Source organism: Mytilus edulis, chromosome 2 (genome assembly GCF_963676685.1).
Source record: "Mytilus edulis chromosome 2, xbMytEdul2.2, whole genome shotgun sequence".
Classification (NCBI taxonomy): domain Eukaryota; kingdom Metazoa; phylum Mollusca; class Bivalvia; order Mytilida; family Mytilidae; genus Mytilus; species Mytilus edulis.
Genome location: NC_092345.1, coordinates 27,089,397 through 27,117,258, shown reverse-complemented (window position 1 = coordinate 27,117,258; position 27,862 = coordinate 27,089,397). Strand labels below are relative to the sequence as shown.

At 31.6% G+C, this 27,862-nt stretch overlaps 1 protein-coding gene across 1 annotated transcript; it reads left to right on the top strand.

The window, feature by feature from the left end:
• The first annotated feature begins 14,602 nt into the window (after positions 1 to 14,602).
• Positions 14,603 to 25,548, top strand: LOC139510531 (cysteine-rich secretory protein-like). Its single transcript, XM_071297098.1, has 7 exons — positions 14,603 to 15,734; positions 16,749 to 16,964; positions 17,331 to 17,449; positions 18,392 to 18,483; positions 18,913 to 18,945; positions 19,701 to 19,910; positions 25,033 to 25,548. Exons 1-7 carry the CDS (start codon positions 15,588 to 15,590, stop codon positions 25,152 to 25,154), a joined length of 939 nt encoding a protein of 312 aa, XP_071153199.1. The 5' UTR covers positions 14,603 to 15,587; the 3' UTR covers positions 25,155 to 25,548.
• Positions 25,549 to 27,862: the final 2,314 nt, after the last annotated feature.

The window sequence follows — 27,862 nt, the reverse complement described above, 5'->3', positions numbered from 1 at the left end:
TTAGGACAGGTGCAAACATTTGCAGCGGGATTAAACGTTTTAATGGATCCAAACCTTCTCCCTTTTTCCGAAACAATAGCATAACATCACAACATAGAAAAACATACGATAAAATATCAATTGGCAGACTTAACTCAATCAAAAAACGTATGATTACACAATGAACGAATAAATTTGATCTGCGATATCTGTTTGTATAATTTGTAGTTTCGTGATTATATCTGTGTGTTACCTTCCATCTGTTAATGTTAACAATATTTTATTGTAAAAATATTAACATTAACATTACCCTATGACAGTTTTATTAGGTTGAAAGCAAGTGATTGTCGCTTTTATAAATTCCTCTCCTATGTGATATAATAACAGGTGAATGACGCCGAAAAGCAAGTTTTTTTTTTACTGAATTATAATACGTTCTTACTACTGCACTAACGTGCTCCCTTACAAACACGTAATATAAATAGACAATAATAGTGCATTGGTACGATATAAGGATTCGGGCCGAAACGGGGAAAAAGCTCAGCAGCCTTGCATTTTTCCGTTTCTAAGCCTCATCCTTATATCGTTGATATGTCAAGTCAATGCACTATTATTGTGTGTTTATACTGAAATCTAGAAAAAATAACATTTCCAACAGCTGTGTAATGTGTTGATGTTTTTATTTGATTTAAATATTGGGGAATTTATTTGAAAAAGGCCTCATATCAGGCGGAGAAATATACAACACGATAAAACGTACATTACCTGTTGAAACCCGCAACCGATGTTAAAAAAAATTGTTTGAGTAATGGACTAAAACATCAACATTAACAATACAACATAAAGATTTAGAGGTTTCAAACAAAAACATTTAAGAAGTGAAATATGTTTTTCCCAAAATTGTAAAAGAAATAAAGTTGGCTTCGTTCTATACATTGAAAACAAGAATAGGTTGAAGAGGTCGTATGAATAATTAAATATAGATTCGGTGACTTCTATTTAAATATTCATGAGGAAAATTGATATCGGATCAGTGACTGTATATGACATAGAAATATACAGTCACGCATTTTGACTGCTTAAATAGAACGAGTGCAGTATAAATATGAATATACAACAATTTATTTTAAAAAGTGTTCAGAAGTTTCAATCTATCTATAAATGTTCATTCAGACCTCTGCTCTGAGTTCTGATCCTGGTATATTAGTGACAATTTTAGTTATATTTAAAGACTACTAAAAAATATTTGAGGAAGAGTTTCTAATATGTTTTGGAATCTCGTTCGAAAGATAGTCAGTAGAAGGAAGAAAACTGTCATGAAATTGAATTGTTTGTGCAAGTATTGGAAGGGGGCAAAATTCCTGCACTAAGTATCACATACATTTTTATAGCAGTACATTTATCATCGCGTAGAACATTTAATTCTCGTCTACAATGGCAGCGTGTTCTCAGAAAGGTATAGTGAGTGCAGAAAATAGTATTTTACCGAACAGTCATGAACGATAACACTGCCACAGTATGTACGTTTCTCAATATCCTTGTTTATCAGAACTGCAAGAAAAATTTAATTTAATTACAATTAAAATATTCGTAGAAATGAAATAAAATTGAGAATGGAAATGGGGAATGTGTCAAAGAGACAACAACCCGCCCAAATAAAAAACAACAGCAGAGGGTCAGCAACAGGTCTTCAATGTAGCGAGAAATTCCCGCACCCGGAGGCGTCCTTCAGCTGGCCCCTAAACAAATATATACTAGTCCAGTGATAATGAACGCCATACTAATTTCCAAATTGTACACAAGAAACTAAAATTAAAATAATACAAGACTAACAAAGGCCAGAGGCTCCTGACTTGGGACAGGCGCAAAAATGCGGCGGGGTTAAACATGTTTGTGAGATCTCAACCCTCCCCCTATACCTCTAACCAATGTAGTAAAGTAAACGCATAACAATACGCACATTAAAATTCAGTTCAAGAGAAATCCGAGTCTGATGTCAGAAGATGTAACCAAAGAAAATAAACAAAATGACAATAATACATAAATAACAACAGACTACTAGCAGTTAACTGACATGCCAGCTCCAGACTTCAACTAAACTGACTGAAAGATTATGATTTCATCATATGAACATCAGGCACAATCCTTCCCGTTAGGGGTTTAGTATTATACCATCATAACATATATGAGAAGAACATAACCCGTGTCATGCCAACAACTGTTTTTAGATGCAACGACCTTATCAATGACTCAATATTAACGCCAAAATATGCAATCTTTAATGACTTGACAACAGTATCGTAATTATATCCCTTCTTAATAAGTCTATTCAAAGGTTTTGTAAGTTTCTGAGGTGAATACTGACACCTTTGTGCTTTATAAAGAATATTACCATAAAAAATTGGATGTGAAATACCTGAACGTATTAAAAGTCTGCATGTTGAGCTATATTTACGAATTATAAATGGATTTGATGTTTAAATGATTTTTAATATCAAATTAAGAATGGAAATGGGGAATGTGTCAAAGACAGAACAACCTTACCAAAAAGTAGAGAAACAATCGAAGGCCACCAATGGTTCTTTAAGACAGCGAGAAAAAAAACCCAGAGAGAGCCTCCTCTCGTTATGTACCTCTAGCCAATGTAGAATACACAAACACACGGTAATACACGAAGTTAAACTCATTTTCAGGGGAAATACGAGTCTAATGTAAGAATGAGTGACGGAAGAAAGAAGAAACTAAACAATGTGACAATGATAAATGAATTATCATATGACTACTAGCAGTTACTGACATGATATATTCATATGATATAGGTAAATATATGCATTCCATATATATTTACCTGGTTCTGTACAACGTTTCATCATTTGTTTCAAACCTGGTAGGAACCATCTATTAGATTTAGGACACTGGAAAAAATGCTTACGTAGGTATCTACCAAAATTAAACGTACAATATAATACAAAATAAAAAGAAGATGTGGTATGATTGCCAAACTTTCTGCAAGAGACTAAATGACACAGACATTCACAATTATAGGTCACTGTGCGCACTACAACATGGTTTTTTTTTAGCCGCTATACATTAAATAAAACATCTTTAAGATCAGGGTTGCTATACATAAAAATGTAGAAAAACCGTCTATTTGGAATAATTCTTAACTTGAATAGTTGTATGCATATCAGCATAGGAAACAACATAAAATAAAGGCAACAGTATTATACCGCTGTTCAAAATTCATAAATCGATAGAGAAAAAACAAATCCGGGCTACACACTAAAACTAAGGGAAACGTATCAAATATAAAAACTACGACACAACATAAACACAACACTGAAATGTAAATAGTTATCAAAGGTACCAGGAACACAGACAGAAACGAACTATAATGTAACAATGGCCATTTATTTGACTTGGTACAGGGCCAAACAAAATGAGAACCAAAGATTTACTTTATTTGATCTTTGTATACTGGTGAAATGACTTGCTATAAAAATTGACACATACATTGCATCTTCTCATAAGGTCTCATTGGGACTCCAGTTATATGTGCACTAAAGACAAGAAGTATGGTCGAAGTGAGAAATATATTCGATAAATATAATAGCTTTTAATTATTGAAAAAAAGTTTTACAAATAAAAAATATCTGCAGATCTTGATTAAAAGACGTCAACTTTACAAGTAACATAGACAATCATGACTGCATGAACTTATCGACATCTAGTTCATCGCAACGTTGAATGTTTGGTATTCGTTGTAAAAAGTCATCAATTTAAAAAAAAAAAAAAAAAAAAGGATAGTACAAGTCTTGTTCTGAATAAATTCTGTGCATTAACTCTTGTTTCTATAAATACCTTCATCTGATACCAACGATTTAAAATTTATATATTATTATGTGTGTTAACAAACCTTTCAAACATAAGATAAATCTACGTACCAAGAACTAAATTTAAAAGCATTAGTCATAAGGCAAAGCTGGATTTTGTTTTATTAATGTACCCTTTTATTGCGTCAATGCTAAACATATGGAAATCTTATAGAAAATCAACAGTCTTTCCCCCTTTTATACTCATATTTGACAATTTGGGGCTTGATAGATAGAGGAATATCACATGCTTTGCTACACGTGATAGCACTGATTTCCTTCAAACAAGTTTATAAATTTCGATACTAGTATTGGTTAAACAAACACAATGAACCGTCTAAGATGCGCTTTTTTAACTACAAAATCTCTGGTTTTTTTCAATAAATAATATTGCTTGGAATAAAGGTTTGGCATAAGAATAAAATGGCAAAACATGGCAATTTCCTATTATTTATCATTTTTGCTGTTTTTATATTACTGCACTTGGAAAATTTTGAAAAGCACATGGCTACAGATGGAGTCATTATCCTCAATGGTCTGTTTGTCCATCTTTTCAAAGGTCTGCTATCAAACGATATATCTGTCTTTTTAAACTCTGATCCCGAATGTACACCATTAGGGATTCTTTTGTTTTATTTTTTAACATTTAACCAGTTATTGTCCCTAGATTTCATAACATTTAATTTTAAATTAATTCATAACTTCATCATTATATTTGTTTTTATGTAAAGTAAATACAGCTGTATACAAAGGTTTTGTTTTTATTATAGTATTTTGAAATTTAGTTCATCAAGCAGTTTATCTCTTTTGAGAATATAATCAACTGAAATTGAATTTGTTTATAGAAACATCGGATGCTACGAAAAGTAGGGATACACGATGTGAAAAACAATTATACAACTATCTTTTTTTACTTTTCATAAATCATGAAAATAAACAGATTTTACAACAATTACATGTCAGTTAATGACCAATAGACTTATTTTAAACAGACGAATGAACAAACGTACAACGTTTTATGCTTGTATTGACAAAATAAAATGCTCATCACATAATTACAACTGATTGTCGGTAACATCAAAGATTTGTCACAAAAAATTACAAAATAAAATTTAGTTCAAACGAATTCTGGTTAAAATTAGATTCTTTATATTTATTTAAAAAGACATTAATCAGGTCGAACACTATGCTAAATTGTAGTATACAAATAAAGATGACACACATTTCTGAGTGTGTAAAGGTTTTTAATGCAAACAAACTTGATATTTAACCTATTTATTTATTCTACTGCTATCGTAGTAAATAAAACTGCTGCACTGCAAAAGGCACCAAAGTCAAAGTGAAATAAAGAAAAACATAGAAATAATAAAACATAAAACACCGAAAAGACAACACAAAGTGCGCAAAACACTTTATACCAAACTAAAGTGTTTAAACCCTACCATAACCCTGAGTGAGCTATTGTATTACGGAGTAGTCAGATCCTTGTCCCTGTGAGGCACCCGTTGGTTATGCAATAGTCGATATATTAACACAGGTGAAGGTGTTGACAAAACATAGATAATACATGAATAAGTATGAAAGGTAAAATATATAATCAGAATAGTTCGTTTCCACAAACATCGGAAAGCTCATTAAAACAAAACAAAAATAATCAGTCAGGAAATGTCATTGGTCAAATTTAATAAAATCTATAAAGCGTTTGATGATATATTATTGTTTGCAATTATCTAATTGCAAATATTTCATTCATATTCATGACACAACACACTCTCCTAATGCATAGAATATGATTTGGCGTCTGTTTTCTAACGAGCGCGTATATTTTCATTTTATTTGGAACATTTTTTTTCCGTAGACAATGTTAGGGATCCAACAGTATCTTCTTTCGTGGCGATCCAAGGTACAATCGACACATACACTTTGATTTTTTTAAGCTTCTGATTTTTCCATTCAATTAGGGACTTTCCGTTTTGAATGTTTCTCGAATTTTGTGCTGTTGTTATTTTACTGCATTCCCAAATTGTAAAAAAAATATATTAGTCTTTTATTTTTATTATATAACTAGATTCTTCAACTTCTTGTTCTGCTAGAAGATGTTATCAGTTTAATTCTAGTTTAAATATTATAATGATGTGAAATATCTTATCGAATTACAAAAAATGGTATGCTGTGGATTCATTTTTATTCGTTTAATACATTTTGGTAAACTCGTTGGAACATGTGAACTACGAATTCAAATGTTCATCGAATTACAAATTTTCTATAGGCTTTGTATGGAAAGATGTACAAAACCACGAATCAAATATCCACGAGCATGCAGATTATTCTCAATCCACGAAAATTGATACCCACGAAAATAAATGAATCTACAGTTATGCCTGCCTCCTATCTTGCCTCACATCTAGTGATTTACGATGAATTTGATTGAGAATTAAACTGCTTGACAAACCTTAAATAATACGAATCTATCTTTCCCTTTTCGAATAAGAGTTGAGACTATTCCATTTTTATTCTCCCGTACTTTTTTATAATCACGTCAGTTGTCAATAAGAGATTGACTAATCGAAATTGTCAAGTTTTTGTATATTACCCAAAATATGTTTCATTTTTTTAGTTTCTTTAATACATCAAACGTTGAAGATTCTGGACTGCAGTTAGGAGTAGGCCACTGCAAATGATTTTAAATTACTTTGTTAAGTCACTCGAGCTTACATATTTCCTTAAAGTTATATCCAATTTTTAAATAAAATGTTGCAGTCCTTCAAACATTTGTTAGCAATTCAGTTCCCATTGACTTTCTACATGTCCAAGTGGCGAAAAATGAAGTATGATTGTCTTGAAAAAAAGAAACAATCGGAGACATAATTTTCTTTATTATTCAGAATATTTTTCTCTAAATTTGAACATTTTGGTTTGCAGTAAATATTAAATTTAGTCGAAGATCGTAGATTAGAAAGAAACAATCAAGCTACAAACCAGAAACTGATGGAATTAACACATTATCTCTTTGATTACATTTAATTTTGAAACAACAATTCCTTTTCATCTTGCAGATATTTATTTGAACAAATTGAATGATGCACATATACTTTTAATGTATCAATAGTGGTTGATATATTAATTGGTAACCATTGTACAAAAAGCAGAAAAGCGACACTTTGTAGTAATAAAACCACTGAAATATAATGTTATACTAACATAGATTGATTAGATCAATATCAATCACTCGCAAAAGCTTTGAGAAATTTACAGCCAATCGATTTTTATGACTAAATTGATATGTTGATCTTATAGTGCGAAGGATTGTGTAACTCAAATAATTAATCAAAACCAATGGAAGTGAATTTGTGTCATAAACATGGTACTTGTGTCATAAATATAGAACATTTAACTTTAACTGTACACGTTTTAAACATATCGAGTCTTTGCCTTGATGCTAGAAGCCACATTTCTGAACAATCTTAACCCTAATACAACTTACGAAGAACTTTAAAAAAAAAACGAAAGGTCACAATGGTATAGCTGAACATGGACAAATTATCAGAACATTGCAGGAAGATGATTTAGTTAGTCAGGTATCTGTTATATATTTTTACCACTACTTGGTCCATGGCATTGCTGATGGATGTTGCGTTTACGATGGTATCACCAGCCAATTAGATCGCACTTTTGTGTTGACACTAACTATCATTTATATCGTCTGTGTCTATAAATTTATTTTATATATACATTGTACTTTTAGATAATTTGAAACACTAAGGTTTCTCTACCATAAGCATAGATTGCATAGTCTTAATTTGCACAACTATTCCAAAATTTCGGTATCTAACGCTTTTCAATTGTATTTTGATTTTAGCTTGCAAACTGTTTAATATTAAAGGAAAAATACCACTGATGAGTCTTTAATCGTTCTTAATTATGCATTATAAGCCAGGAATCTGTTGTGATTAAACAACATTCTTTTTTGTGTGCGAATACTGAATAAGAGCTTGCAAAAGGGCTGATGATGCTGTTCGGGACAGATAGACAGTGAATTGTTAATAATAACATTAATGGTATCAGTTTTCCTGAACAAATTAGATATGCATTTCGACAACTAATGTAGTTCAATGGGTATCGATGCCAAAGATTTAAAAAAATCCAAAACCTCATATAAATTTTACAGAGCTGTTACCAAATATAAAGTTCATCATTACATAATTTTATAACTAAACAGAGTTTAAATGTTACCAGCATTGCACATACTTTTCTGTCCAAGGGCATTATCTTAAAATATAAATTTATAGATTTTATAATTTTACTTTATGATTAAAAAAAATATTTTTATATAAATCTTTGATTTGAACTGCTACGCAATTCGATAAGACATGTAGGTGTAAGAGTGATTTAAATGAATTGCATTTCAATAAGACATAATTCTTATAAAGGTAATAGATCATCGCTGATTTGAAGTCATCCAAGACATTGCTTATATAATCCTTTGAAGCATTTTTTTAGATATCAGTTGTCATGCGTTTATTATCTGGGCAAACATCTTATTCCATCTGTTTTGCTCCAATATTGTGTAGATGCAAATTAAGGAAAAACATTGCAAGTAACATTTAAAGAAAGGCGAAAATATATCAAATGGCCATCCAACTCATAAATCGAAACAAACTGACAACATCATGTCACAAAAAAACATAACGACCAAGAGACACCATTATAAAAAATGAAAATCAAAAATTAAGACAGATTAACACAACAATTGTGTAACTGAAAATTTTACATAATCTTTAATCATTTTGGCATCTTTACAAAAGATAATAAGCTATTCTACAATTGCTCACTTGATAAATTATATGAGATTATTCTTTTAAAATAAGGTTCAAAATTCCTCAGGTAAAATAGACCTTAGAGGAATTCGGCTATATTTTTAGTTTAGTTTGGTCACTTAGCTCCTACTGATAATATTCATTTAGGCATTTCTGTCTTTCAAAAAATTAAGTTAGATTCAATGCGATCATTTGCACGTGAATGTCCCCCTCTAAAAAAAACCGCATGGGACGAACGACAATTATGAAATGTTATTTTCATTCATTATGTGTTAAAACCCTCTTTTTTTTAGATTTTAACATGTATATTTTATCTTCATTGGTTAAGGCATATAATACAAACTAGAGGCTCTAAAGAGCCTGTGTCGCTCACCTTGGTCTATGTGAATATTAAACAAAGGAAGCAGATGGATTCATGACAAAAATGTGTTTTGGTGATGGTGATGTGTTTGTACATCTTACTTTACTGAACATTTTTGCTGCTTACAATTATCTCTATCTATAATGAACTTGGCCTAGTAGTTTCAGTAGAAAATGTTAGTAAATATTTTCAAATTTTATGAAAGTTGTTAAAAATTGACTATTCAGGACAATAACTCCTAAGAGGGTCGATTGACCATTTCGTTCATGTTGACTTATTTGTAAATCCTACTATGCTGAACATTATTGCTGTTTACAGTTTATCTTTATCTATATATAATAATATTCAAGATAATAACCAAAAACAGCAAAATTTCCTTAAAATTACCAATTCAGGGACAGCAACCCAACAAAGGGTTGTCCGATTCATCTGCAAATTTCAGAGCAGATAGATTTACCTGATAAACAATTTTATCCTTTGTCAGATTTGCTCTAAATGCTTTGGTTTTTGAGTTATAAGCCAAAACTGCATTTTACCCCTATAATCTATTTTTAGCCGTGGCGGCCATCTTGGTTAGATGGCTGGGTCACCGGACACTTTTTGAAACTAGATACCCCAAAGATAATTGTGGCCAAGTTTGGATGAATTTGGCCCAGTGGTTTCAGAGGAGAAGATTTTTGTAAAAGATTACTAAGATTTACGAAAAATGGTTAAAAATTGACTATAAAGGGCAATAACTGTTAAAAGGGTCAACCAACCATTTCGGTCATGTTGACTTTTATTTGTACATCTTACTTTGCTGAACATTATTGCTGTCTACAGTTTATCTCTATCTATAATATTATTCAAGATAATAACCAAAAAACAGTAAAATATCCTTAAAATTACAAATTTAGGGACAGAAACCCAACAACGAGTTGTCCGATTCATCTGAAATTTTCAGGGCAGATATATCTTGACCTGTTAACAATTTAACACCTGTCAGATTTGCTCTAAATGCTTTGGTTTTGAGTTATAAGCTAAAAACTGCATTTTACCCCAATGTTTTATTTTTAGCCATGGTGGCAATCTTGGTTGGTTGGCCAGGTCACCGGACACATTTTTTAAACTAAATACCCCAATAATGATTGTGACCAAGTTTAGTTTAATTTGGCCCAGTAGTTTCAGAGGAGAAGATTTTTGTAAAAGTTAACGACACAGACGATGCAAAGTGATGGGAAAAGCTCACTTGGCCCTTTGGGCCAGGTGAGCTAAAAACTGTAAGAATTATGTTTAAAACCGACAGTAAACCGGTCAATTTGAACAAAATTCTTATAAGCCATCGATACATTTATAATAGGCCTTATTCAACTCTACTTGAGTATTAGGAAAGAATCACGTCATAGCTTTCTGCCATTCTCGATATTTTACATAAGTATCTTAACAGCTGCAAAAATACGACCATACAAAGGGGAGTTCATAATATTATATTAACAGCACAAATCAGTGGAAAAGAAAAGGCAAAAATGACAGTATACAAAACAGTGACGCATAAAGATTGAGCAAAACGAACCCCATAATCGGGAATGAATTAACGAGTGCTCGAATGGTAAATAGTTCCTCCTTTCTAGTCAAGGCTATTTAGATCCAAAGGTATGAATACCAGTGGGTTGCCTGTTATAGAAATAAAAACCTTTCATGTAACAAATTTATCAATAATGATTAAATTATGATTAATGAGTACTAAAGAATCCGATTCGAATGGTGAATTATTGTAGGCTTAACATCTTTATTTTTTTTTAAATATTAAACCATTATTTAAGTATGCCCGAAATTAATAACATGGTAGATATGTAGATGTTTCTATAAGTTCTTGAGTAAAAGTCATACTTATATTGGAGCATGTGGGTGTAGATTTTAACATTTTTCCATGAATTTGTTAGGGAAATGTCTTTGGTGGACAATACAAAACTTTATAGATGTTATTTTTGGGTGGAAATGATTTAGAATTATCCGGGAAAAAGAAATAATTTTATGTTATATTCTTGTGTAACATTATTTTTCTGTCTTAAAATAAACAAGAAAAGACACTGCAATATGTTTGAGAATATGCATTTGAATTAGAAGTTCTGATATTATATAACGAGGAGGGGCGAAAGATACCAGAGGGACAGTCAAACTAAACTGACAACGCCATGGCCACAAAATAAAAAGACAAACAGACCAGACAAATAATTGTTCAAAAGACACAACATACATGCCATAGAAAACTAAAACTAACCTAAAACTGAGGGTGATCTAAATTGCCCCGGAAGGGTAAGCAGATCCTGCTCCACATGTGGCACCCGTCGTGTTGCTCATGTTATTACAAACCCAGTAAATAGTCAAACTCGGTAGGTCACATTCGTGATGAAAAGGAAAGTGGATTGTAGTTACGACATAAGGAACATATCCGATATCATCTGTGAAACGGTTATTCTTTAACGGTCAACCAACTCGTGATGATGTCCGTAAATTTAGGAAGGGACGATTTCAACTTCACCATTTGGAACTCTTGGTGTAATAGCTTCCTTGTAAGAAGCAATCCTCTATCAAGAAAATCATGTCCGGGAAAATGAAATCAATTGGGAGATAAATACTCCTTATGCAGGCACTGCTTAAATGCTGCTACATAGAAATGGAAATGGAAAGTTCACAATTGGGAAGTTGTAATCATCTCTTTTGTTGTATAGTTTTGTTTTCAAACGACCCTCGATCATTGTCAATTTCTAGATGTCAGTCATGATATCAGGCAGACTTAACTGTATCTGTTGTATCCTTTATCTCTAGTTCAATGGGATAGATGCGTTCAACAGTCACCAAATTTTGAATTATTTAGTGAGAGAACATCATCTATATAGCGGAAAGTAAAGATAACGAATACTGCTTACTTGGTATCTTTTTTCCTAAGAAGTTCTTGTATAAAGTCACATCATAATAATAAAGAAACAAGTCGGCAAGAAGAGGGGCACAATTCGTTCCCAATGAAATGCCGACAGTCTGTTGAAAACCATGTTCTCCAAACGTAACAAATATGTTGTCAATCAAAAAATCCTGATAATGTCATTTTCAGTGAATTTTTTGTTTGAATCCGAATGATTCTTTTGAAAGTAGGATTCATCCCTCCCCAAGACGAGATACCTGTATTTATGTTCGCCATTCTTTTTTATGAAACAAAGCAATACCAACTCTTTCAATTTGTCTTTTAGTTTCAGAATAGGGAATACATGTGTAGAGTATAGAAAAGTCAAATATTTTAATACTAGAATAAGCCCAATTGTTCAAACTTTGCAATGATATTATATTACATAATGAATTATAGATCTGGCCTTCAAGCTGGTTTAATTTTAGTGCATCTGGTAAATTTAATGAAGACGAAACGAGCATATGTTATTTTTTTACATCCAATTTGGATGCCGAAATATCCTTGTTGGTGCCATTTTCTGTGCATTTACTGTTTAGGAAATGTACAGATTATACTTGAAACACTATACTTTTTTCTATCATCAGGCAAATATGAAATCAGCCGCATATGTGGTGTAGTTTTTACGAATGATATTTTGCAATGCTCGTTAACTTCGTAGTAGATTTGGAAAGTCAGTTGTTTTTATTAATGACTCATGGATGAGTCTTATGTAGCGATTGACGTTTCTAATCATAAAATGTATCAATTTAACATATTACATGGAATGTGTGACGAGCAGCACACGAAATAAATATGTTTGGCCTTCATTATGTTTCATCAGTTGACTAATTTGAATGTAAATATTTATAAATTCAATTAAACTGTCTATTGTCAAACTCTTCACACCATTTATATATAATCATTTTGATTGGTTGTTAATTTGTATTAAATTAATCAAAGAAAAGAAAATAATCCTATAAATTTGACTTCCCTTGACGTGCATATCTAGATTTATCTTTATCTGGAACTTTCAAAGCCATAACGCTGATAGCCCTAATGTTACATTAAGGGATCGACACTCCAGATACGTAAGACATTCCATATAAATCAACGCATATTTAAAGAAAAGCATGTCATACACATAACTCGTGACCGTAGTGAAGCTTTCAACTCTTTTCTGAAAATACCCTTTGAAACAAACTGTCCACAAGTCGAAGTATCCACCGTGTGTTTCAAAATAAAAGAATTTGATGCGTTCTTAATGTATTTTCACCAATAACACCTGTTTGTATTAATACTTGAAGAGCTTCTGACTTTTTTAGGGGATTTAGAGTAATTTCTTAACCGAAAACAAGAAACAAAATGAAGTTTCTATTCGGGGAAAAGTACTTACTACCAATCCTCGAGTCATCAGAGAGGTGAAAGTTACAAGAAGAACATTCAGACTCATATGTAGTTAATATACTGAGAACCATGATAAAAAAGGCATACATCAGTATACACATACATGCACCCTTTAGTATGTTTGTTTTTCCTGTCGAATTGTAGAAGTCTATGTTATAATATTTCTATAACCGAACCAACCTCAGTTGTTCGTTTTTGTTTCAATTTACTATACAACATCATGATAATGGACGCTATAGTGGAAAATATCATGAATTCAAGGGAATGAACAAACAAAAAACTTATAGACAACTATGTTGTAAATAGTTATTAAAAGTACCAGGATTATAATTTAGTACGCCAGACGCGCGTTTCTTCTACATAAGACTCATCAGTGACGTTCATACCAAAATAGTTATAAAGCTAAACAAGTACAAAGTTGAAGAGCATTGAGGATCCAAAATTCCAAAAAGTTGTGCCAAATACGTCTATTGTAATTTATTCCCTGGACAAGAAAATCCTTAGTTTTTCGAAAAATTCAAAGTTTTGTAAACAGGAAATTTATAAAAATGACCACATAATTGATATTCATGTCAACACCGAAGAGCTGACTACTGGTCTGGTAATACCATCGGGGACGAAACGTCCACCAGCAGTGGCATCGACCCAGTGGTGTAAAAGTACCAGGATTATAATTAAGTACGCCAATCGTAAATGACGTAAATGGAATTGAACCTGCGTAAAGAGTTGAAGTAAATTTTTACAACATCATTAAAAATCACAAAAAAAATAATCCTTTCCAATTAATTTTAAGTATCATAACAAATCATGATTCAACAAAATAAAATAATAATCTAAAAACAAGAAACAACTACTAGACCATGGCACGCGTAACTTCGATGATATTGTCTCCGAACAATATTAAAAGTAATGTAAATTTGCATCAATTTGCATAAATTATAACGTTGTATAACTTTTAAAGTCTCTTTACTACATAAGTGTCACATTTAACAAGGAGAATGATGTAAACAAATTGATAAAACGATAGAATAATAGGAAACAACTTATAATTTTATGATGATGTAAACTTAATAGAAGTAAATGACAGTGTATTAAAATGTAAAAACAACCACGGATATTTAGTCATGAAATGCATAAACAATACACGAAATAGTAAACACTAATTAAAAAATATAAAAACAAATTCCACCAAACAGGAAGTAACGCCTATTCAATAAATTGAAGGACAAATGCGTTCATTATATGCAAGTATTTATATGACAGTGTCCTCCAGGTACTGGTTTGGACGTTTGACTGGGTGTATTCGGATTGACTATGCTTCAAACATAACAGAAGATGTTATTCCTGTTGACACATTGGTTCTTGTTCCTATCAGAGTTGGTGTGTTTTCACAGGGTTTTGTACCTCGATTTTCATTTTCTTTTTGGATTTATAAAATTTTAACATCGTCAAGTTACCATTGGCTTTTATATGTACCGAATGAAGCAACCAAACAATTTTTTTTTATATTCCTGGTCAACTTTTAATTGACAGCTGTCATTTAGGTTAAAACTAAAGTATGAAATTTGCATAACTGTCACAGTTTTCAATTAACCGACAAATTGAAATTTGTATCAAATTGAATATTAAAAGAGATGTTGCATATGTTATCTTTTAAATCATACGTATGACATATCATACATAACTTGTTAACCAATCCTTAACAAACTGTGCAATAGTTTGATTCATTTGGCTGAGTCAAACGGAACTTATATTGTATGATACAGCAATACATTTATTTTAAAGGAGGAAATTCATTTGTCATAACTTTTGATTAATTATTTCATTGTATTTACTTTTACAAGCTAATTCCATTTGCTACTTTAATTGTGTATTAAATTAAATTGATACGTTTATTATTATGACATGATTTTGAACAAATTAACATACGAATGACTCAAAAAAGTCAAAACTTATTTGTTGGTTGCGAGAAAAAACGTATAAATATTTACTTAATGAAAAATGTCTGGAGTCTAAAGTGATTTGTTGAGGATTTTTTTTTCATATTTGGGAACTAGATTTTATTTTATATCTTAAACATCAGTGTTAAAGACAAAGTGTCTTACATCTGTGTTCACGTCCCTTTGGGAATTTTGGGACAGATAGTTTACAAAAAGAATATACAGACTACAACGTTACAAAGTCTGTACGTTCAGAATTAATTGCCAACTTCGTCATTGATTTTTGTAGTAATGGAAATAATTTACCGATTCCTTACTTTTGTATTGTGGATTTTGTCAGTAGAATCTGTGATTGATATATCACCTTACAAAGCACTACTGATTGACTTGCATAATGATATCAGGAGGGATGTTAAAGCTTCAAACATGCAGAAACTGGTAAGTTCTGTCTAGACCTATGAATATATACATTTATGTGTGTGTTGTGTCTACAGCTTGCTTGTTTTATGGTGTTGGTTTTTTTCGAAAGTTTCAGGACTAGGAAATGTAAGCCAAACTAGACTTCTATTGAGCGTTTCTTTGGAATATTTTTTGTTTGTCAAATTGCCAGTTAATAATATATGTGAGCCTTTGCGGTTATTGTGATCATTCAAAACTACCAAGAACCATGATGTTACAGAGGTTATCAACGGGTTTCTAACAAAAATAGATATATTTCAGTTAGTGTAAAACATAGAACATATTGTATTTTCGATAGAATTATCACACAACACAATTCTTTTAATATTAAAGCGTCACTACAATACATAGGAAAACAAACTAATTTCTTAGTTGTAGCATATGCATGTAATTGTTAGAAACAAATGCTTCTTTTGTTAATAGCATAGAGATGTTAAAGCGTTGATCATGTGCTCATTTTTAGTAAGACATAGGAAACTAAAGATTGTGCAACACGAACCCCACCCTAAAACAGTATTGATCTCAGATGCACCGAAAGGGTAAGCATATCATGCCACCTGTCGTGTTACTCATGTCAGTACAAACCCGGTAATACATCTTATTTGGTAGGTCACAAAGCTTTTACACAAGTATAAAATTACAAAAAGGGAACATTCATTTCTTTATAAAATAAAATCTATACGAGCTGTCGTATTCTGGTTTTACTTACATGCAATAATTTACAGATAGCATGGTGAAACTCTTCAAAAGAAAAACTTAAACATGTTAAAACCTACTTCGTCTTGCATAAATGCAAGAAGAGAACGAAGCAAAAGAAACCATTTTTTTTTACATCGTTTAGTTAGGATTTTGTACTGGCATGTTTCTTCTAAACTACAATACATGATTCATATTCAATTCAAGTGTTTTACGGCAGTTATCTTTTTTTTCAATTGAAAAAAAAAAAAAATGCGCACAGATTGTCGTTTGAGTATTATACGATAACAATTGTAGGACTGGAGCCCGATATTGGAAGAAGAAGCCTCGAGATGGGCAGAGAACTGTCATTTTCAGATTCAGAGGATAGGCAATGGAGAAAATTTGGCAATGCATACAGCTGATAAGCAATTAGAAGATCTCCTAGAAGAGGGTTTTAATATGTGGAGCAGTGGCAAAGATGAATACAAATACGGAGATAAACTGTCTTCTAAGACAGGACATTATACTCAGGTATTTTGTACTTGTACTTTCTTTGTCCTGTTTATTTTTCTTACTTCGAGCGTCACTGCTGAGCCTTTTGTAGACGATACGCGCATATAACTTCCATTTTTTGCCCTGGTATTTATGATAAGGTTATTATAATTATTGAATATTGAGATACAAGTATTGGTGAATGGTTAAACAATTACGCATATGATTTCAAAATTAAAGTAACAAATCAGGAAAAAGAAAAATAATAAAAATAACGAACTCTAAGGGAAATTTAATTCTGAAAGTCCACCAAATGACAAAATCAAAAGCTATTTCAATCGAAGATAAATAATGCAGCTATATATCAATACATGAAAGGAAAATGAAGTTGTTGAATTGTTTCAGTTGATATGGGCTGATACATCCAAAGTTGGTTGTAGCATGAAAAGGTGTCCTGTGTTGTTTATGAAAAATGGGGTGACAGTTAAAGATGCTTGGTTCTTGGTTTGCTTTTATAACCCACCGTAAGTATTAGTGTGAATGTATATACAAATAGCAATTCACATTGAAATATTGTAATAGGCTAATAAAATGAACAACATGAATACATTCAAAATAAAGATTACAGTAATATACTTGTATGCATAAGTCATAAACCGATAGAGAAAAAAAACCCAACAAATCCAGGTTAGATATTAAAGCCAAAAGAAACACTTTAAATATAAAAGGAAAAGAAAGAAAAACAGGAACACCGAAGTGCAATAAAATAAACGCTATCACACTTAAAAACAAACAATAGGTGAGTTGAACCTGATTTAATGGCATGCCAAGCCTCCCGCTATATGACAATGTCAAAAAAATATTTCTTAAACACTACATGACAGAAATACAGCACAAATACACGCAAGAACATTTATAACAGAGAAATGCACAAACAAATAATGTAATAGTCGACACAACCTGCTAACCGTAGAACATCAACGATAAAATTCCATCAATAAAAAAACATATAAAAATCTTCTTTTTAACTGATTTATTGTGTGCCAATTTTGTATTTGTTATGTACCTGCTAATGATAAAACTAAATAAAGGGAATGATGTCATCGGATATATTATGTCACAAGGATGTCATCGGATATATTATGTCACAAGAGTCGCATTATTTGTACAGTGTACTGTGCATAGTTGACGAATTAAGGTGTTTATGCATTTAAAACTAATTTGCTAAGACAAAATTCCACCACAACAGTTAACTATTTTTGAACATTTACCTCTAATGCATATTGGTAACATCCTAATTCAAACAAAAGGATAATAAGTATCAAATTCAATCTGACAGCAACACTTACGATACAAATAAAGCACCCTACATCAAAAGGGCAACCCTTAATCTTCAATTATAGACAGGTGTCAATAATATTTTAAACTCTATATTGTACAGTCCATAAATAAAACCTTTTTTTCAGTGGCAATGTGTTTGGAAAAGATCCATATATTGTTGGCAATTCGTGTAAAAAATGTAGAGAAGGTCAGCGTTGTGATAATGGTCTCTGTGAAGGTCAGTTATAAGTAGATAATTTATATATCATCAATTATTATATCATAAAAATTAAGCTCATATATATCAAGATTTGTTTGGTAATCAAATTAAAACGAGTTCAATTCTATCTCTTTGATATAGTGTGTATGGTATTATACCGCATGATTTATTTTCATGAATCATATATGTATTTTGACATCATATATGAGTTATTAATATTGTGGGGTAGTAAATTCTTGAATGTTACACCTAAAATGACACTTTCTTCAACTATTGTATAACAGTAACTTATCATATAAAGTTTTTCCAGAGCTTACGTTTCCTGTAACAATTTCCTCGATAGAACATTGCTGCAAATAAGGGAGTCTAAATATATTTTGTTCAATATAAAAAATAAAATAGTAGACTCTGTTGATTGCAAATAAACTCTTAATTATTTCATTACAGGACATCAGTCTACAGGGACAAGGAATATTATTCGTAAGTAAGTTTTAATTTAAGATATGTATATTTGTTATGAATAGTATTAAGCTATAATGTTATATCGAATATAAGCTGGCACCTGAACTTGCCAAAATAAGATATTGAAGCAATATAAACTATGTTATCAATAGAATAAAAATATTTTATAATCATATAATCCGTTCAAAAATATTTCTGTGGTTTGATAGGATTGCAAGTTTATGAAAATTTGACATGTTGATACTGAAAATAATGTTTCACATAAAAACATGCACAATTGTAAAAAAAAATGTGCAGAAGGGTGGTTTGATTTCCTATTTAGGTTGATTGTTCAGTGCATAGATGTCTAAGGAATTAAAAAATATATTTCAGACTTTTCTAAGTTGACGCTTTATAAAGTAACAACCAAATTTACATATTTCAGTGCTAAATGTTACAGTTACAAAATGGTAACGTTTGAAACCTCTAAAATCACGTAATGTCATTTCTCCCTAATATTTGGTTTATGATATCAGATTATGAAAAGCAAGTTAATGAAGGAATTCTATAAAAAAAATTGTGATTTTTTCTATTTTTAATTTTGCATTGTGTTTTATTTGTTAATGCAGGGAGTTTGAAATGTAGTTATGATGTGATAAGATAATCAAAATTTATGACATTCAGGCTATATGAAACAATACAGAAATATTTTTGTTTAAGCATTTTCAAAAGTTTTTTTTTAGTTTTATTCATATTATTGTTTCTGTATTAATTCATATTTATTTTACTTCCAGCAACAACAAATATAAACCAATTATTTCAATGGAGGTCAAGGAATACATATGCTCCATATGTAGACAAAAATATACACGGTTCTCAAGAAAATATCTGTTTTGACATATCACCACAGTGTGACCTTTGGAGAGGAATGTGTATTGATAGACGTTACGCCTTTGATCTTTTCACCCTTTGTCGTAAAACGTGTGGATTCTGCCACAACTCTAGTAAGTAAAATGATTACGTAAAAACGCCTTTGATCTGTTCACCCTTTGCCGTAAAACGTGTGGATTCTGCCACAATTCTAGTAAGTAAAATGATAACGTAAAAACGCCTTTGATCTGTTCACCCTTTGCCGTAAAACGTGTGGATTCTGCCACAATTCTAGTAAGTAAAATGATTACGTAAAATATACATTAACAGAACTCAAAAGTATTCAAAAACATTTTCAGAATTTATATATTTGGGACCTTTATATGGTTTTTTTTGGTAATAGTGCTGAAATTTACGATATTTCCATATCTTGTTTGAAATATTTATACGATATTTTCCTTATGAATTTATATAAAAAAAATAAACAAATTTATAAATATTTTATGTCATGTCAAGATAAGTTACGCGCTGTCTTAAAAGGAGATTTTTTTGTAATTTATTTTCAAACATAATCTTGCTATGATAGTGGACAACAGCACTGCATTCTTAGATATTAATTTAACTGAAAATCTACAGAAAAAATTGTAACTTATGTATTTCTGTTAAAAAAAATAGTGAAAATTAGATACTAGATTCTTTTTAGACGAAAAAAAAGTTTGATATAACACTGCATATATTTTAAAAAGTTTTTTTTATATGAAACTCACACTTTTTTTTATTTGGTTTTTGTAAACTTTTTATGCATTGATGAGGCTTTTGTGATACACTTGTATTGCGTACATAATTTTGATTCTGGTATATATGATGAGTTCAATTATGTTAATAAGTTATGAATACTTCCTTAAAACTTAAAAAAAACCAACATTTTTCCAAAGCTGCAGGAGACTAACTCTATGCTACATTGTATGCTACCTAGGATATGTTTTATCAGTACTGTCAAATACAAATCAAGAAATTATTAACCAACATTGCATTGCGAAAATGGCATATATATAGTACAGTAATAATTTAAATTAACTGTTGATAAGGGCTGGTTTATTATTAAAAAGACATTTAATTTTTCGCTTTATATTGAACATGTTGAACATTTATATAGCCGAATAATGATATTTAAAAGTGCGTACACTCTTATAATATTAATCGCCTTTATAATAATGCTGATCACTGACAGATCACTGTATAATGACATCTTGAACTAAATGTGGAAGAAGATATATACTAATTAACGGTCAAATGTCACCATTTGAGTGATCGATTATGACATAACTGGTAATACGACTGTCATTTTTTATTATGATAATTTATGAAATATGTCAAATAGGTTTGTAAATAGAATATCTTATTTCCTGAATATAAAATTGAGAATGGAAATGGGGAATGTGTCAAAGAGACAACAACCCGACCAAATAAAAAACAACAGCAGAGGGTCACCAACAGGTCTTCAATGTAGCGAGAAATTCCCGCACCCGGAGGCGTCCCTCAGCTGGCCCATAAACAAATATATACTAGTCCAGTGATAATGAACGCCATACTAATTTCCAAATTGTACACAAGAAACTAAAATTAAAATAATACAAGACTAACAAAGGCCAGAGGCTCCTGACTTGGGACAGGCGCATAAATGCGGCGGGGTTAAACATGTTTGTGAGATCTCAACCCTCCCCCTATACCTCTAACCAATGTAGTAAAGTAAACGCATAACAAAACGCACAATAAGCTTCACAAGGAAGCTATTAAACCAAGAGTTCCAAATGGTGAAGTTAAAATCATCCCTTCGTAAATTTTACGGACGCCATCACGAGTTGGTTGACCGTTATGGAATAACCGTTTCACAAATGATATCGGATATGTTCCTTACGTCGTAACTACAATCCCCTTCCCTTTCATGAATATGACCTACCGAATTAGACTATTTACCGGATTTGTAATCACTTAAGCAACACGACGAGTGCCACATGTGGAGCAGGATCTGCTTACCCTTCCGGAGCACCTGAGATCACCCCCAGTTTTTGGTGGGGTTCGTGTTGTTTATTCTTTAGTTTTCTATGTTGTGTCGTGTGTACTATTGTTTTTCTGTTTGTCTTTTTTATTTTTAGCCATGGTGTTGTCAGTTTGTTTTAGATTTATGAGTTTGACTGTCCCTTTGGTATCTTTCGTCCCTCTTTTAAAATTCAGTTCAAGAGAAATCCGAGTCTGATGTCAGAAGATGTAACCAAAGAAAATAAACAAAATGACAATAATACATAAATAACAACAGACTACTAGCAGTTAACTGACATGCCAGCTCCAGACTTCAATTAAACTGACTGAAAGATTATGATTTCATCATATGAACATCAGGCACAATCCTTCCCGTTAGGGGTTTAGTATCATACCATCATAACATATATGAAAAGAACATAACCCGTGTCATGCCAACAACTGTTTTTAGAATAAATGTGTTTAGTTCCGATATAAAGAGCTTATCAGTGACTCAATATTAACGCTAAAATATGCAATCTTTAATGACTTGACAACAGTATCGTAATTATATCCCTTCTTAATAAGTCTATTCAAAGGTTTTGTAAGTTTCTGAGGTGAATACTGACACCTTTTTGCTTTATAAAGAATATTACCATAAAAAATTGGATGTGAAATACCTGAACGTATTAGAAGTCTGCATGTTGAGCTATATTTACGAATGATGTCTTTATACCGATGATAAAATTTAGTAAATGTTTTGACTAGTTTGTGATATCGAAAACCCTGGTGTAATAATTTTTCAGTAATACATAAATTTCTCTCGTTAAAATCTAAAACAGTGTTACATACACGAGCGAATCGTACAAGTTGAGATATATAAACACCGTAAGATGGTGACAAGGGAACGTCACCATCTAAAAACGGATAATTAACGATAGGAAATGAAAAATCATCCCTTTTATCATAAATTTTAGTATTCAGCTTTCCATTAGTGATATAGATATCAAGATCGAGAAAAGGGCAGTGGTCATTGTTAGTATTAGCTTTATTTAAAGTAAGTTCAACAGGATAAGTTTCATTAATATACATACTGAAGTCGTCATTATTGAGAGCCAAAATATCATCCAAATATCTAAAAGTATTATTAAATTTGTTTATCAGATGTTGTTTCGATGGGTCTTTGCTTATTTCTGTCATCAATTGTAACTCATAACAATACAAAAACAGGTCCGCAATAAGTGGTGCACAGTTAGTCCCCATTGGAATTCCGATAATCTGACGATATACGGAATCCCCAAAGCGAACAAAAATGTTATCTCGTAAAAATTCAAGGGCATATATAGTATCAAAGCATGTCCAATTAACATAGTTTTTTTGTTTATTGCTACTAAAAAATGACCTAAAAGAGTTTGAACATATATATTTACATTCTGATTTTTTGAATGCCCATTTAATTAGGTGTGTGAATTTTTTCTAAATGAGAATGTGAGGCAATGTGGTATACAGGGTAGAAAAATCAAAACTTTGAACAGATTCAAAATCACCAATATAAGCATGCAATTTATCAAGTACTTCCAACGAGTTCTTGACACTCCAAAAGTAATTTATTCCACTATTTTCGAAGGCCTTATTTGAACAATTTATTATCAGGTTTTTAATTGTACCAAGTGTGCTGGTAAGAAGAATAGACAATTTAGTAGTTGAACAATGGCTTGAAGACGAAATAAATCTATATTTGTAAGGGGTTTTGTGTAGCTTCGGAAGCCAATACATTCAAATAATATATTGAACCTTTTCTTGGTGTTCATGAAACAGGTATAGGAAGTGCATTACTACATATGATTTTTTTGCAACTATAATTCCATCTTATTATATTGATTTCCTGTTATGTTCTCTCACTGCGGTTTTGTATAAATAATTAGTATCTAACACTATGCCTGACTCACTCAGTCCACCTACTATACTCTTTAATTATGTATACAAGATGTCAAATATTACAGAACATAGATGATAAGGTCTTTGCCCTTTTATATTAAACGTATTTTAATATATCTAATATGCAATTATTGAGGGTTTCTTATTCATTGTTATTGAAGTTATTAGTTTTTACATTTTCTACATTGGCATAATTCAACGTTAATAAGGTGTTAATTATCCCCGGTGCATCAAGATGCAAGGGTTGGGAAGTTTCCGTCAGTCTATTTGTCTATGAGACCGTTTGGCATACAGCTTTCACACTTAGTAGTAACTATTTTAAATGGGATATGTTGTGCTTTATCAATTTTTCAAATATTCTACCAATGACACATTGTGAACTCAAATCCTCAGAGTCCTTTTTTTAAAGAAAGTCATCATGCGTAAATGTCCATATTGTACCGCAATTGTGAATCGACCATTTTTGACAGTCTAAATGGGACGCTGACTTTTTGTTAGAGTATTGTGACAATACTACTTTGTGAATGTTACTCATCTAATATTATTGAAAGGACATTTCTTACCTGATCCTATCATTTGCCATCATGTGTAGTTGACAACGCGATACCGCAATTTTTGTCTTATCATTTGTATGGAGGCCATCATACTTTTACCAAACTTTGGAGTATTATAAAAGTCTACCATGTGAATGAAACGTCCCTAATTGGCAGAAAGCTCCCATACTTGGTAGGATAATTTCATTATATTCCGTTATTCCCTTTATTGCAATTTGATCATTTGTACAGGGGCTGTGGGGTTTTACAATATATTTACTATCGTACCTTCACAATTACAAATTGTGACACAATGTTTTTCTTCTTTTTACACCGCAAAAGTGTTAGTTTAGTTTTACTTTACTTTTTACTTTTGTAACCCTTTGGTATTTAAATAAAATCGTTGTCTACGTTACTTTTTGTCTTTTCAAATGCACATGGCCGGAAGATAAACGAAAATGAGAATAGTTTAACCGGCTACATGAAACTGGGGATTACTCAAGTCAGGTGCTTGCCAATCATGAACGAAATGTTTTTAATAGCTGTTAATGTCTGTTTCGACTCATTTTGTTTCTTGTTGAGAGATGTCTCATTTGCAATCATCCCACATATTCTTCTTTTTTGATATTTTGTAATCACTGTTTAATTCATCCAAAAAATCATCTAGACCTAGGGAGAACTAGAGTTTTCTGATTAAATGGTTTTTCTACTGGTTTTCGTTTTAAATTGTACCGCTATTTTCTTATTGAATGTTCTTCTTTTTCAGCATGTGTAGATAGCAGAGATACAACATCATGTAAATACTGGCAACAGTTTGGTTATTGTACAAATTCGTTGTATGCAGAATTTATGGCAAAAAATTGTGCAAAGACTTGTAATTTATGTTAAAGAAAAACACTGTAACGCATATCAATTTTTATGTTATTGGTACGTCATATCGACAGAAGATGGAACAAGATTGTATATCACGAGGGTTGTCATGAGAAACAGCGAGGGGACTAAACTATGAATGTAAATCGTACAGTTACGCGACCAGAAAGAAGAAAATGTTCTTGATGTTTTTTTTATATTATTTTTACAGCAAAAGGAAACAGAAATACATGTGGTCCATTGTTGCTGAAACTATAATGTGTAATTTCTTTTCTTATTTCTTAAAATATTTTCCTCTTTGTATTATGTCTACATTATAAAGGTGATCTGAAATATATTTGTCCCATTTTAAAACGCAGGTTCTTTGCTGAAATATAACAGGAAAGTCGACTTTAATGATGACTTAGCTTAAAATAACGATTTCCGACCAATATTTTCTCCATCAAAGAGGTCTACAAAACAGGAATAAAAACAATCTGTTACACATGAATTTACTTAAAATTTGCTGTGCTTACTTAAAGGCAACAGTCAAATTGAAAAATGGAAATGGGGATGTGTCAAAGAGACAACAACCCGACCATAGAGCAGACAACAGCAGAAGGTCACCAACAGGTCTTCAATGCAACGAGAAATTCTCAAACCCGGAGGCGTCCTTCAGCTGGCCCCTAAACAAATGTATATTAGTTCAGTAGTATACCCTTGACATAAATCGATTAAAATAAAACAAAAATAAACGCCAACATACATAGACACGAAGTATTTGGTAACAACTGCTATATACTCCGATTTGTACAGAAGATATTAAGAACATTATTGTGATTTGAACTTGGTTTTATGCTTAGTCTAACCTCCCATATTTATGGCAATGTTAATAAATTACAAGAATACTTTCTGACAGAAGTACAGAGCACAAACAAACGCAAGAACACACAGCACTAAGAGACGTACACATAAATATTTTAATAGTCGTTACAAAATGTAAACCGCAGAATAACACTAACATCATCAATCATCGTCAGCACCGTTTGACATCACATACGGTGATGTAATAATGTGTCGCATATTTAATCTTGAAATCCATACAATTATTTTCACAAAACTATTCCAAACAATTATTATATGATTGTGACAATATTGAAAGGTTTTTTTCCCTAAAATAATTTCAGATTTGTTTTCTGTCAATTGATTTATGACTTTTAAACACCCGTTAACCAATTGTGTCTTTATCTAAATAAATGCTGTGACGACTAACACAATACTTTATCCATAGAAAATGGAAATTAACTCGACTATACTAACAAATATAAAATTGAGAATGGAAATTGGGAATGTGTCAAACAGACAACAACCCGACCATAGAACAATAACAGCAGAAGATCACCAATAGATCTTCAATGCAGGAGAAACTCCCGCACCGGCCGGCGGCGTCCTTCAACTGGCCTCTAAACAAATATCTATACTAGTTCTGTGAAAACACACATTAGTGAGAATAGCCAAAAAACAAGGACTACTAGTAGTTCAAATCTGATCAACTATGATTTGTAAGCACCATAGGCTGTTAAAGTTATACAAAGTTATGATGTATATCAAGTCAATACAATTGCATACGCAAAATGCCGCTAATGATTTGACCTGGTAACTATATTCCATTTCTTATATCAAAATATAATTGTTTAATTATCTCAACTCTCGTCTGGCGTACTAAATTATTATCCTGGTACCTTCGATAACTGTTTACACAACTGCTGGTGGACGTTTCGTTCTCGAGGGTATCACCATCCCAGTAGTCAACACTTCGGTGTTGACATCAATATCAATAATGTGGTAATTTTTATAAATTTCCTGCTTACAAAACTTTGAATTTTTCGAAAAACTAAGGATATTTTTATCCCGGGCATAGACTACCTAACTTATAGAAAATAACTGACCCACTGACATTTACTTTGGTGAAATTGCTACCCGTTGAAATATAATTTGACAATGAAAAAGAGACCCATTCATGTGGCACGTTTATGTATTCTTTATAAAGAAGGAACCCCATACCACGACATGAGGCTGTCAGAATAAAGGTCTAGTGTTGAAGATTCACAGTTCAGCACTGATTATGTAAATATAGCGCATGGAATGCAAATTGTCCCGTGCTAACGATTTTTAAAACCAAGTTCTGTAGATAAAGTGAAGTGTTGATGTTAACACCAGCACTGCAAATGTAAAGTATAGCGATGTAGATATCAAAAAGCTAGCTATTGAAATGTTAAGATAAGCGATGTAGGAATACATTCTAGCTTTTGGAGATTTCAATTACACCAATATTGACTTTATAGCTTCTGTGCAAAACTGCATCTCAAAAGCTAGACTATTTATCTCCAGCGCTAGAACTTTAATACTTTAAAAACACACAGTTGTTTACTATTTAGACTCTATTACAACCAAAGTTCTCTTTAGAAGCTGCTGTCACAACTACAGACAAGATTTAAATGACTGCAGGAATGTTTTAACGGTTATATATATAATTAGTACTAAGCTATAGTTGAAAGTTTCATTCACCAGAAGATCTCAACATTGTTCCAGAATATCTCAACCGATACCAGAAAATCTCAACATGACATACATTATAGCATATTTTGCTAAATTCAATTATATAAGCAAAGAAAAAGAACAAACTGTAATTTTATGTTTATAAGGTTTTAGAAAAATACTAATTCACTGATATATACGTTAGTTTA

What these genes read in the sequence shown, in the direction of transcription:
- LOC139510531 (XM_071297098.1), top strand. Translation starts at nt 15,588, where the DNA reads ATGGAAATAATTTACCGATTCCTTACTTTTGTATTGTGGATTTTGTCA. An exon ending in CTTCAAACATGCAGAAACTG is followed by an intron (nt 15,735 to 16,748) that starts GTAAGTTCTGTC and finishes TAACAATTGTAG; the next exon opens with GACTGGAGCCCGATATTGGA. An exon ending in TGATAATGGTCTCTGTGAAG is followed by an intron (nt 18,484 to 18,912) that starts GTCAGTTATAAG and finishes ATTTCATTACAG; the next exon opens with GACATCAGTCTACAGGGACA.